Source organism: Coenobita brevimanus, chromosome 49, assembly GCF_032717465.1.
Source record: "Coenobita brevimanus isolate Jiangsu-jjx chromosome 49, ASM3271746v2, whole genome shotgun sequence".
Taxonomy (NCBI): domain Eukaryota; kingdom Metazoa; phylum Arthropoda; class Malacostraca; order Decapoda; family Coenobitidae; genus Coenobita; species Coenobita brevimanus.
In genome coordinates this window covers 1,420,463-1,434,970 of record NC_137002.1, presented here as the reverse complement: position 1 = coordinate 1,434,970, position 14,508 = coordinate 1,420,463, and the positions used below count along the sequence as shown (strand labels likewise).

Below are 14,508 nucleotides of genomic sequence, written 5' to 3'. Positions count from 1 at the left end.
GGATTTAGACAAAAATTTTCTGATACTATTCAGTACTTCAGTTGGCCATCATAACAGCCAGCTCCCATCATTTTTAGAAATATATGCTTAGAAAGCTGAGCTAATCAGGGATGGAGGGGAATAAAATAAGCCAGATGAATGGCAAAACTGTTTATTGTGTAAAAGAGAGTGACTTTATAATTGACTACCATTTTAAATTAATTGAAAGGAATAGACAGTTGGATTCATCAACCCATCTCACCCCATCTTTATGTAGGAATAAGCGTTAAGGCAAGGTGAGGAAGATGTGGTTGACGTTCGCTGTGTATGTAAGAGACACTTGCTTGGAGAGTGAAAGATAGAGCAAGTGAGGTGAAGAGTGAAATACAAAGTTGGCAAACTGAATGGGTGACCTCATATGTATTATAATTTGCTGGTGTGTGGAAGGGGGGATGCCATAATTTTGTGTGGATAGATGCACAGGAAATAAGAAGTGAATGGAAAGGATCAGATTAGAGCATCCTTTTGAAACAAATTTGGAGTCAGCAATAGAGAAAGACACGTGAACACAATAGTTGATTGTACTAACATTTAGTTTACAGTATTTATTTTTTAATTGCGTATGATAAAGAGACAAAAATACGTTTGAGAAAGAGGCATTGATGTAATTGTTTATGCAGGTGGATGGCTGGGGAAGGAGGAAACAAAAGGTAACTAGAATTGAGTTACAGGCAGCTTGAAAAATACCTTACCGGACTTATACATAGAATCGTGTCTTATGGGCCAAAATTATAAATGAAAAGCATGGCCATATGCATTCAGTTTTCGAGATGAAGTGCACCAAAAGTTTGAGAATAATATAGGGAAATTTAATGAGTAAAATTATGTGAGAGAGAATGAGTTAGAAAAGTTGCAAGTCAAAGCAGAGAGTAATGAAAGAGACCTTGTGTTAAGCAGATGAGGTAGAAAATTTATAAGAAATGGAGAGTTATGGAAAGCATGGAAGTAGTGTAGCACGGGACGTATAATTTTTAGCGTGGGTCCTTGTATCCACTCTCATTTTCTTCAGAAGGAGCATTGGGAGGCTAGTATTTCAGTCTGACTGCAACCAGCTTATTTTATTGAGCTGAGGAAACCACTCTAGTCCTAAAGAGTGATAAAACCCTGTCAGTCTAGTGATGTGTTATCGAGTTTATTGTTGCTGCCTTTCATTATTGATATGAAATATGAAAAATACTTTCATAACAGGTTGAACCTTGATTGAATTAAAACCTCAGGATCAACAACCTTTTGCTAAACCCAGCCTTTCATGAATTCAGTCAAGCACTTGAAATACAAGTAGGTTACGCTCGTGGAATACTGATTGGGCAACAGTCGATCATATTTCAGATGTAGGGATCATCACAGATCTCATAAGCAGAAATGGCAACGGTACATCAAAGAAGGCCACAGAAATGCTGAAATCATTTAATATGCAAACAACTGGATATGGTCTGTCGTATAATGTAAAGTGCTGATCCTTCACCCAATCCAGTATTGCCCCAGTCAGAGCATAGGGGCCTGGGGCTAGGGTACTAAATCCAGACGATTAAGGCAAGTGATCAGTTATTAACTCAAGTGGTATTACATGAGAAATTAACCTCAGCCAACCCTTAGAAGTATACCTTCATTTACCACAGCTGGCTGGAGGTGAACTCAGTTGACCGCCAGGTGTCAGAAAAAGTTGTTTAAGGGTAAAGGATCTAATGCACTACTATACAGTCACCCCCAAGAAGTGATAGCAGAGTTCCAGACTGTTTCGGTCACTATGGTCTGTTAGACGTTAGATGAAGAGTGATTATAAATACTGTAATCATTTCTTACTTTCATCACATTACGTCATCTGATGAAATATATACTGGTAATTCATCATGCAGGACATCAGTAAGAATGGGCAATATAAGGCAGTGATATATTAGAATTTAAAAGTGTCTGATGTGTCATCCCAATTTTTTGTGTAGCACTGAGAATAGTATACCAACCATATTTCTGAGCTAGTACCATAATATTATGTCCCCAGTTTCTTGCAAATTTGAGCTGGCTGTCGAATAATTTACACAGGTCAACTTGCTGAGTATTATTTAGGTTGAATAGTCTGGGGCAGTGATACAGTATATTAGTATTTCAAACTGATACATCTTAAGAATTTGAATGTGTTATGTATTACTCTGCGTTTCTTTCAAACTTGAATGTGTTACTTATTACTCCACATAGTATGCCCATCATATTCCTGAAGCAATGGCCTAATGCTGTTACTTTGGATTCAAGCAAGAATCGGCTAGTATAGGAAGCCAGTTGAGATTTTGTTCGTGGAGTGCTTCCGTTGATTTTCAGATGCATCATTTGTTAAAGATTAAAGGTTGTTCTTGAACAGCTGAAACAATAATTCATCCTGCTGCCTAGTGGTGCAACGAGGATCTCCACTTATTGGAAAGTTTTGGAGATTCTCTGTCTTCGTGATTCTTTATCCACCGATGAATTGTTCTCTTGCTTATGTTAAGTCTTCAAGTGATTTCTCTTACTGGAAGAACTAGCCATATATAGTGCAATACTGTAACTGTTTGTTTCTGGGCAACAAATGTCTCTCTTTGTGCTTCTGGATGGTCCATCTTGAATAGCCTACTTCCTTTGTTTTCCCACCTTCTGTTGCCCATGGAGACTGCAGAAACAATTTATTGAAGTTATTGTTTGGTGTTTTTAGAAAGAATTTCATTAATATTAGTTATTTGTTTTAACAATTTATTCATTAATCATTTCAGTGTTAGGCTGTTCATAAATTATTGTTTTTGCCCATAATAGGTTTAAACTCCACAAATTAATCCTGACTGCCTCTGAGCTGTAGTTCTGAAGTTGATGATTTCTTAGTGTCATAACTAAAAAGCTCATTCTTTCAAATTTGAAATGAACGTGTATTTTAGCCTTTATTGACTTTCCTAACGCAGTTATACAGATTAATTTTTCTTTTACTAGGATACAGAGAGAAATATATATATTGTCATTTGAGCAAAAACTTCTGGATACTCTGCTATCACATCTTGGGGTGACTGTACGTACATTAGTGCAGGGCATGAAGGCCCACCTTTGATTTCTGTGTGTGCATTAGAGGACTCTAAGGTAAAGGGGAGGAAGTACTCATTTGCAAAAGAATCTACTCTAACCATAAATTAAAAAAAAAATGGTGCTTATCAACAACATTTGGTGTCAGTGCTTCCAGAGTGATGACAGAGGTGCTGTATTAAGAGCCATATTTAGTACAAGAACAGCTGGAGGTTGGGGAAGGCTTCATATAGTGTAAACAAATGGAGTGGTGGGTGTGAGAAACTCACATTCCACTTAGTGTCACAACCTGGAAGACAGTGCCAAGCAGCCAAGTTCCATTGAACTCATTTGGGTGCTGGTCATATTTGCCATTAAACCCAAACATTGCTCTCCCTCCTTCCCCTCCCCATGCTGGTAAATTCTGAATTTTACTATATTTAATTTGGCTAAATTAAGGTTCAACCTGTACTAGTTTCCAGACTTCTGCACTGTGAGGGGACTTCCTAAGCTGAAGAAGATTGTCTGGCAGTAGCAGAAGTGAAATAGATAAGAGTCCTTGGGCTGAATGGGTTAAGCAAGCATGCTGTTCACTTTTTTTTTATGATATACAGTAAGTCCTCCTTTTATAAATATATATATATATCTTTTTTCCTATTGATCTGCAGTGAAGAAAATTGGCCTAGTAAAGTTCTGTTGGTATATGTGAAGGTGAATTGCCATTTTGTCCAAATTAACAGTAGCAGTGGTGTCAAAGAAGTGCTGATGTTTTGCAGCACATCCCCTGCTTACAAGGAGGACTGCCTGTAGTCTCTGTCAGATCTGACCATGTAAGCATGACATTGTATCCTTGACAGACCATCTCCCCAACTGACACTACCTAGTTGAGGTTCTTGACTGAATTCCCTGTTTCTCTTCATTTCCTTCTTGATTTGAGACTGAAGAACAGACATGAAAACACACTTCTGAATCCTCACAGACATTGCTTGCCAAGAAAGCAGATTACTAATATATATCTTGTCACTGGAACCAACCAGATAACTCCAGGGTTTAGATTCTGAAACAGCCCAGCTTACTATAAACTCAGCAGTGAAGTTATATTAACAGATATGTTCATTTTCAGATTTTATTCAGCTATTTTATTTCACCTAAAGTCATTGTGAAGGTTCATAACTGATGTAAAGATATAATAACTATCACTTACCTCTATAATCAAGATAGGAAATATGATAATGCTGGAGGAGAGAGAAGGAACTAAGATTTCCTTCTCCATTGATTCATGTCCCAAGAGAAAACAGCAGCCCCTGGTCTGTTGTTCTTTATCAGAGGAGATATAGGATTAAATAAAGTAAAATAAGCTAATTGATTGGGTGTGATGCCATGATGCAGCCCCAGTGTTACTACCTTCAAAGAGGTAAAAAGGTGGGTAGATGTTGCACCCCAGTTTATGCTTTATATACAGGGTGGCCCATATGTAATGCTACTCTTCCACTCTGCCGGGTGATTTCTTTTGTGTTGTGGGGACAGTTCAGTATGCGTTATCAATGCCGTTCCTGCATCATTTGTTCATTTCCTACCCCAAGTACCACACTAAAGCCCACACCAGCATACTGAGCCATCCCTGCGACACATAAGATACTGCTTGATTAGTTTCTAGTGGAGTGCTGTTTATGGACCACCCTGTATTTAATTGATGATTTATAATTGAAATTAACATAACTAATTGAAGAGATATTTGATCAGAAGAAAAATCCCTAGTGTTTTCTTTGCCATAAAATAATCAAGCTTCTGCGCTGTCACTCATCTGGCATATAATTTTTAGGGTCTGAGAACTGTTATTTCACCATCACATTTTAACTCCTTTAATCTGGTGACATTGTTTTTATTTTATTCTTGCTACCTACGGATGATTCTATTAAGTTTTAAGTTAGTGGCTGGTTGGTAATAGCTATACCAGCCCCTTTTCTAAAAGTCTTCTGAGCTGAATAAAATCATCTGTGGATAAGAATAAAGTGAAAATTATAAAACTGAATTGAAAGGGTTGTGTCTTTGGTTTAATATACTGTATATGCTGAACATATCTGGAAAAAAAAAAAAAAAAAAAAAAAAATTTAGTGAGGTATTCCGTAGAAGTGTTTCCTACTGTAATGTAATAATTTTGATATTTCAAAAGCTTAAGCTACAAACACACAACTTTCCCCACTAGAGGTATTTTCTGAACTGAGTAAGCTTAAGGAAGATGATGAATCTGTAATTGAAATCTGCCCCCACCCCCAGACACACACACACATACTAGTAAGCACATCCAGGGCTACTAGAGGTAAATAAAATCATAGTGCGGCAGTTCAGAAGATTCACAAGCACAAACACGCTCCCCCTCCTCTGAACCACACTCAGGGCTGGCATAACCCCAACCGCCCCCAACCCCTGCTGACCGTCCCCCCTAGAATCGCTGACGCTGGTGTTCGTGGAGACCAAGAAGGGTGCGGATGCCCTGGAAGAGTTCCTGTACCGCCACGGCTACCCAGTGACCAGCATCCACGGTGACCGCAGCCAGCGCGAGAGGGAGGATGCACTCAGGGTCTTCCGTTCCGGCCAGTGCCCCATTCTCGTTGCCACTGCTGTATGTATGTCTGGATTAAATAATGCTCTTTGCTTCTGTTTACGTTCATTAGTACAGCAGTGATTCATTTGTTCATATTATCTAGTGTTATGTCAGCTGCTGGTGAGATGTCGAATTGTTTCCCTTACTGCCTGGTGCATTGATAAGTGCACCAGGTAGGAGGGGAAAAGTGCTATATATCACCAACAAAATGGGTAGGTATGTATCCTTTCTTATAAACACATTTACGTATTTGCTGGTACAGTACTTCAGTACTACTGACTACTTGTGATAACGTTAGTCTAATACTGTATTTCATGTCATCTGCTTCTCACTCTACTTTGCACGTTAATATACTTATGCTGAGAGAGCCTTGGTATGTTTTTATTACAGTAATTGATGCTCCTTTGTTTGATTGCCCAGTGAGGAAAGTTGGTAGATGCACTTGAAGGATAAAATTGACACTGGGATGGTAGATGAGCTCTTATCTCTGACTGGACTTTTTTAGTGTTGGGAAATTACTCAAACTTAAGTATGTGACATTTTGCTTATGATCTCGTGATTTACAGTGCACCATTTTACTACTATATAATTACTACTATATTCAATTATTTACTACTATATAATCAATCAATCTATCAATCATTTCCTGTGGCACCCCACAGGATGCATAGGGCCTCGATGAACTCTCTCCACCAATATTTGTCTCTTGCCATCTCCTTCAGGTCCCACCAACACACCTCTCCTGCTTCTGTTTTCATTGTCCTCAACCACGTTTCCCTCAGCCTACCTCTACCTCTTCTTCCTCTAGCAGTCCACTCTGGCACATCCCGTATTAAACTGCCTTCTTTTCTGTATATGTGCCGCAGCCACTTCCATCGAGACAGTCTCACATATTCATTAACTGGTTCCACTCTCATAATATCCCTTACTCTTTCATTTGTAACTCTGTCTTGCCCCTTTACCCCAAGAATCCTTCTCAGTATTTTATTCTCAAATTCTAATACTTTCTGATCTGTTGCAATTGTACTGTACCATGACTCATGGCCATAAATTAAAATTGGTCTAACCGTGGATTGTAAATTTTCACATTAGTATGTATCGAAAACATATTATCATTCCAAACAGATTTCAATATTCCAACAGCTTGCCAAGCGTGTCTAATCCTCTCCTCAATTTCATTGTTTAATGATCCATTAGATGATACTGTACAATCGTTCCCAGATATTTAAAGTTTTCTACATTCTTCACCACATTATTCCCAATTACACAATCGATTTGGTTCTCCACGTTCATATCAATAATTTCAGTCTTTCCACAATTTATTACCAATCCCACTTTTTCTCCTTCCTCCACCAGACAATCAAGCACCCTCTGCATCTCGTAAATACTTCCGCAAATCAGTACAATATCATCAGCATAGTCCAAATCCATCAGCTTCATATTTTCTTTCCAGTTAATTCCTGCACCTGTTCTCCTTACAACCTTTCTCATAACATAATCCACAACCAAAACAAACAGCAATGGCGAAAGAACTCCTCCTTCTTTGAGTCACTCCTGACCTAACTTCAAATGGATCACTCAAAGAACCACCCACCATTACCTTACAAAAGTACCGGTACCTTCATGCAGGCTTCTAATAATATTTACAAACTTTTCTGGTATACCATAGAATCTCATAATTTTCAAAATAACTCCACATGAAACACTATCAAACGCCTTTTCAAAATCCACATAACACATACTAAGTGGCATTTTCATCTTATTAGCTTGTTGCATTAGATGCCTTACAATAAAAATCTGATCATTACAACCTCAACCCTTTCTAAATCCCACTTGCTCTTCTCTTAAACTTTTATCAGTTACTGGCTCTAATCATTTCAACAAGATTTTGGAAAAGACTTTTGCAACTACAGGTTTCAAAGTTATCCCCTCCCCCCCCCAATTGCCACATACACTTAAATCTCCCTTTTTTGGTATTTTTATAATCACTCCATATTTCTACTCTTCTGGAATTCCACCATTATCCCAAGCCACATTAAAAAGTTTCTAAAGCGCATTCATCAACTCATCATTTTCCGCCTTAAGCATTTCAGGAAATATTCCATCCTCTCCTGGGGCCTTAAAATTCTTTAACTCCTTTATAGATTTTGTTCATGTAATGCCACTCAGGTATGAGTGAGGCTGGTCACTCTCATCTTAAATGTTAGGACCAACTTGCCTATTCCTGGGCTCCTATCCTACACTCCTCATGGGGCATCATAGGAATGGATGATGGATGGATGGATATATATTATATATAATTAGCTAAAATAAAAGATCAGAGAATGTCTGACTATGAAAGTTTATCACAATTTACCAGGTGATTTTTCGTAACAGATCAGAAGACTGAGTGGTCGTAGTATTGAGCTGGTATTCCTAATATCACCCCTCCAAAGGTTCCATAAGATGACTCTGATCTGATGCATCAAAGAGGGAAGTAATGAACATTAGATAAGTGTGAAGAGATGCAGTGGAATAGTAGGCCATCTCCCTCTGGTGTGAGAAAAGTTTGAAGGACTCTCAGCCCATAAGATGACTGATTTGATGCATGTAAGTGTGAAGGATATGCAGTGGAATAGCAGGCCAATTCTTGTCTGTGGCGGCACTGGATGAGCTCATAACACCTAGTCAGAACCTTGTCAGGTAGTTACAAAACATTCCCAATCAGAGTTAGAACAAGTTTTTTCGTGGAAGTGTTCATTTGTGCCTTCATTCATCCCCTCATTCAAATGGTGTTTAATAAGTTACACAAATCTGTCAGGAGGTGATAGAGATTAAAATGAAATGTAAAAAATCATTGGACTGAGTTGGTTAGAGAGAGAAGGAGAGGGAGGAATTTTTAAAAATGCACGTGAGATAGAAAAGCGCTCATAGGTAGGGACAGAGAGAGTGGGGGGTGAAAAGAAACGCAACAACTTGGATTGATAGATAAGGAGAGACAGAGTATACAGTCACGCCTTGATATGCAGTGGGGTTATGTCAAGTGAAAACCCATCGCACAGTGGTTTATTGTATAGTGAAGTTGATATAACATGGGTTCAGTGGGGATAGGGAGGGAAGCCTTCACTTCCCAAAATAAGCTACCCTAAAGGCTTACGCTTGGTGCCTTCAGTAACACCACGTTTTCCACTAGGGGTAGCATCCTTGCCAGACAGTTTCCAAATCACAAGTTTCAATATTTCACATACAAAAAGTTATCACTTCAATTAATGTTGCATACTGCATTATTTGTTATGCACTTGCACTGTTATTTGGCTATAGTAGTAGTGTTTCAGTGGCCTTTTGTGCACAAAATGGAACTAAAGGTTGACAGTCCCAGCAAATATAAACACTAGGCATCCATCCTGGCCTAAACAGCTGACAGGAAGGCATCATTCTAGTGAATCTGCGATCATTTTGTCATCATTACTGTATTCAGAAAATGGATCTAACCTTTTGGTTCACCATTATAGCAATTTATCATATATCAAGCAGACATGTAATAGGTACACATAGGTAGAGAGGGAAGCAAAAGTGAAATGCAAGAACAGAGATATAGAGATAGGTAAAGTATTAGAGAGAGAGAGTATAATTTCTGCTGCCTCCCCAGGTTGCTGCCCGTGGTTTGGACATTCCCCACGTTAAACATGTAATCAACTTTGACCTGCCCTCGGACATTGAAGAGTATGTTCACCGTATTGGACGTACTGGACGGATGGGCAACCTTGGTCAGTATCACCCCATTATTTAATTAGGTCAATTGGTGTTAATGTAGTGCAAGTAAGCATACCTTATTCCTCCTGGTAAAGATTATGGTAGGTGAGGTACATAACGTCCTCATCATCAGCATGATGTTGAATAGTAAGGTATGTTCAACATACTGGATGTTTTGGATAAAACGGTAACCTTGGTCATCTCATTATGTTGTTGGTTCAGTGGTGTTAATGTAGTGGAAGTATACATGTGATATTCCTCTAGTCAAGAGATTAGCATGCTATTCATCATCTTTGTCCCAACAGTGAGGATTATGTTCTCCACATTTGTTGTACTGGTCATGTTGGCAACTTTATTCAGTATTGGCTCTTTATATATTGGGCTCTGATGGTGTTTTAGTGGGTTAAGGTGCTCCTGCTCGATATGGTCCATAATGGATTTAAATCCAAAAATGATGACTTGAGTTTATACAGTATTTTATTGCTCACATAATGCCACTCGAGGGTGAGCAGTTGGTCATTATATTGTGAAATTACTAGGTAGCTTAGCCCTTGATCCTTGTGCTCATCAGTGTTGGAGGTAGTTTAACCCTTAGGCTGCAGCAGCCCTAAGCATTTCTTACGTCCTTGGTGCGGGAAAACCTGTTTTAATAATTATGTTTTCATCATGTGTTTTGACCCACTTATATCTAACCAAACATGGTAACATATTATTCAAACAAAGTTTGCACTCCACACTGATGATTCGCGATCCACGTATCAAGCATAAGCGTGAAAAATGACTGAAAAGTTCACAGTATTTCATGCAGTTCTCCGGAATGTACGACAGTCTACCGATCGGCATGTTTGGAATGTTATATGGAGCCAAGGGGTTAAGGAGGTGTTATTCTGGCATTATTACAGGTTTTGAGAACCGTGAGTATTGTAGTTTGTTTGTTATTCATCTTATATGCTATGAATATTCTTCAGTGCAGTAAGCCATTACACATTAGCTTTTTACATGTTAGAAGTTGTGAGTTGTGTCACACCAATTTCCTCCTGTTTTGATGATTAATGGTGAAAAGGATAGGTAGTACAATTTTTTTGCTTATTCATTTTGTTTATTCATTCATTCATTGTTTAACAATTAATTATTATTACATGATATATTCATCCTTGCTTTGCATCACAATAAACTTTTTTTTTTTTCTTCCTTCAAAAACTGCGTTGTATGTTTTGGTAGATCAGATAGTAAATTGGTACAAAATATATTAATATGATATGTGATTTTTGTAATGAAGGAATGTTGTATTATGATTTGTGGTTGCTTCAGGACTGACCACCAGCTATGTGATTTTTGTAATGAAGGAATGTTGTATTATGATTTGTGGTTGCTTCAGGACTGGCCACCAGCTTCTTCAATGACAAGAACCGCAATATGGTGCGTGACCTGGTTGAGCTGCTGCAGGAGGCCAAACAGGAGCTTCCCAAGTGGCTGGAGGTAATTGCCTCAGAGACCCGCTGGGGAGGTGGTGGAGGCCGAGGACGCAGCGGTGGCGGCGGCAAGAGGTTCGGTGGTGGCGGATTTGGTTCCAGGGATTACCGTCAGGTGGACCGCAACAAGGGCTCTCATGCTGGCGGCGCTTCACGGCCAGGTGGAGGCTTCAGCAATTTTGGAGGAGGTGGGTACTTCAGCTCTGAGCCTCATTACCATTGGCACTACACTTCAGGTCACTCAGTTGGAGCATTCACCAACGAAATTTCTCCCAGCAGAACAGATCAGTCATCTGGTATGAGCTGAAGCAAAATATTTGACCCTTTCACTCCCCCCACCCACCCCCTGGCAATTTTATTCAGGTTAAGAAACAAACTAGCCAGGTTAGAAACAGCCTTCATTAACCCTTTCACAACTTGAAAGTCCTTCCCACCATTGAAGAACTGACTGCAGTTCAAGAATATAGTATAAAGTCCATCACCACAATGAAGGTACTAATGGCATCCATTGCAGTTCAAGGAGTTGCAACACACTAGAGTAATTACCAAAGAGAGGCTGTGCCAAGACAACTTTCCATCATAATTTGCCTTATGCCAGGCACTGCAGACTCAAAGTATTGGTGTGACTTGTCAATTCGTGTTTTTTTTTTTTTTTTTTTTTTTTTAAGATGATGATGATGCAGTACTGCTTGCAAATACTGCACTGGACAAGAACTTGGTAGACTGGTGCAGAGTTTTCCTGATGTCTGTGAGCGTCTTGCCATGAGAGTAAACATAGAAAGAAGTAAAAGTGATGGTTACTGAGAGAGAAGGTGACTCGCAGTGTAATGTTACAGTGTATGGAGTGAGACTGGAATTGGTGAGAGAGTTCAGATACCTTGGTGCAGTGATAGAAAAGAGGAAAATGTACAAAAGAAGTGGAAAGTAGATTGATACAAGGAAGGAAATTGCCTGGTGCAATGAAGGCCTTGATAAGAACAGAGACTTGAATGTTGCAGCTGCATGAGGCTTACATGAAGGAGTGTTAGTGCTTGAAAATGAAAAGTCAGGAGTGAGAGCAGTGGAGATGGAACTGCTGAGGAATGTACGTGGAGTATAGAGAGTGGATGGGATGCAAATTCATGTGATTCATGAAAGATGCGGAGTGAGGAAGTCTGTGGACACAAGAATCGAAGAGAGTGTACTGAGATGGTATGGTCATGTGAAGAGAATGGATAACAATAGAGTGGTGAAAAAGGTATATCAGAGCAAATTTGAAGGAGGGAGGAGGCAAGGTAAGCCAAGGAGAAGGTGGAGGGATATGGTGGATGAGTGTGCGAGGAAGAGAATTACGGAAGTCAGTGAGGCTAGGGGACTGACAAGAGATCGAGCTGGCTGGATGAATGTTGTGAGAAGTGCACGATTAGGGATTTGGCACCCCTTTTTAACACGATCGTGTCCGGATTGACTTTATCGGATATATTTATGTGAAGCTATAGAATGTGGTGAATGCTTTGAGAGTGTCAGATAGAACCAGGATTCCAGGCCTTGAATGATGAGTGAATGGAAGTGTGGCCCATTGGGTTGGGCAGACTAGGGTTATCCAGACATTGCTACTCCTCACCCAGCCCTAGGGTGGGAAAGGAGGTCATTTATTTTTTTTTTTTTTTTTTTTTTTTTTTTTTTTTTTTTTTAATACTAAAGTTCATTTGCCTTCCCTTCCTCCTCCTTATTCATAGATGCGTGAATAACCCAGTGGACAAAGATGCATAATATCACCTATAGCTGAATAATGATGTACACCTCAGTCCATCATGTCACATTCAAACATCTGTGAATATAGCATTGAAATTGGGGAAGGAGAGGAGAATGGACTTGAGTATTTGATATTAAATTTTAGGAATCAAGTGGTTAAATGAAGACCGTTTTTAATGTCTCCAGCTCACAGTCTACCTTGATCTGCATAGAGTTGTCTGTAGTTGACAAGAACTGAGTACAAAAATACAATGACATTTACAACTGCAGTCTGATTGGTAGCCATTATTCATGTAAAGTCTCTCTGTCGACCAAGACCTGAAGTGCTGTGCTGAGCTGGGCGTGAAAGTGTTTTTGGTGTTCGTACTTGAAACTTAGGAATTTTACTTCTAGTCATGGACAGTTGATCTTAGAAGTATCTCACAGGAGGGAGATGATGTTATCCAAAATGATCCACGTAGTCTGTTTTCATCCTGTTAACCCCTCTGTGGCCAAGCGTCGTAATTTGTCGGGACCCACTGGCTGACCCTGGGGCCGATTTTTGAAGTTCTGAATTTTTTTTTTTTTTTTTAATTGAAGAGGAACATCAAGTGCACCATGCAGTGCAATTTTAAGCTTCCTAAACCCATCCTGAGCCGTGGAATCAAATGCAGAAGTTGTGCAGATTTAGGCAGCTGATATCAGTCACAGGTAGATATTGCCGTGATGCAACATTGCTTTTTTTTTTCTTTTCTTTTCTTTTTAACATTGTCAGTTGTACTGAAATGGCGTGAAATGACTAGATATGTGTATTTTGAAGTTTTTCAGTACATAATCTGCGAGGTTTGAATAGTAAAAAAAAAAAAGATATTATGAATTTATTTTGCATTTTTCAGTGACAAACCAAATGGTTTCCTGTACACCAGGAAACCATTTACTATGCTGGGTGGTAACCATATAACCAAATTATGGCTTCCGGTGGTTTAGCGGGAAATTAAGGTGTTCCAATCGGATTAAGCCGGTGCAGGTTTATATGCAAGGGTTGGTTGGGGTTGATTGCTCACGTAATGCCACTCAGGGATGAGTGTGGCTGGTCACTGTCATCTTAAATGTCAGGACCAACTTGCCTAGCCCCAGGCCCCTATACTTCTCATGGGGCAACACAGGATTAGATGGATGGATTTTGCATTTTTCGGTGTTTATTGTGTTTATGGTAATATCGACTTATTTTTGTAGTCTGGGTGGTGGAGTTTCTTGGAAAAAGGAGGCAAAAATGTCTATTTTCAGACTTAAACCGGATAAACATCATCCCGTGAGCGTACAGACTTGACAGTGAGGGTTGAAAAACGAGACAACCTGCTATTCGCACCTCACACGAGCTGATTAGCGGGAAGGGAAGGGAGGCCTTTCCACTCACAAAAAACATCACATGAACATGGAAGACTTTCCTGTTATGCTTGTGCAAGGCAAACAATATGTAAAATGATCCAAAACAGTACAACAAACCTGAGGAAATAGGTAAAGATACCAAACGAAAATGTATTGTTTCTCTTATTTTCATGTCTCTTTGTTTATGCCCGTATTTATTTATAATCATAAACGGAGTGGTTTTGTATGTTTCGCAAGGGAGGAGAAAGATGATATTTTCTGTCTGGGTTGAGATAGTGGGTGTAGATGTGTGTGTTTAGGCATGGCCACAAGCAAAAATTGGACGTCCACTCATCACGACAGCAGGTGCTGAACTGACAGATGGGGTGTGTGGGAGTGTATTGTAGGTCAGTCTCAAAATGTCCGAGACGTTTGTTTACTTCCAAAAAATTTTCGCAGTTTTCTACAAGTTGCTCTGCATTGACGCTGACGGCCACGTTAGAGTATAATGTCGTTTGACGCCAACGGCCACAGAGGGGTTAAACATATGTAAATAGTATCAGC

At 39.5% G+C, this 14,508-nt stretch overlaps 1 protein-coding gene across 6 annotated transcripts in view; it reads left to right on the top strand.

The window, feature by feature from the left end:
• Positions 1 to 14,508, top strand: part of bel (ATP-dependent RNA helicase bel) — a 49,034-nt gene that overhangs the window by 30,079 nt on the left and 4,447 nt on the right. For all 6 annotated transcript variants that reach the window (XM_080272116.1, XM_080272115.1, XM_080272112.1 and 3 more), the window contains 3 exons: positions 5,502 to 5,677; positions 9,288 to 9,405; positions 10,770 to 11,051. In XM_080272116.1, the coding sequence (XP_080128242.1) occupies positions 5,502 to 5,677; positions 9,288 to 9,405; positions 10,770 to 11,051 (576 nt within the window). The remainder of the gene's footprint in view (positions 1 to 5,501; positions 5,678 to 9,287; positions 9,406 to 10,769; positions 11,052 to 14,508) is intronic.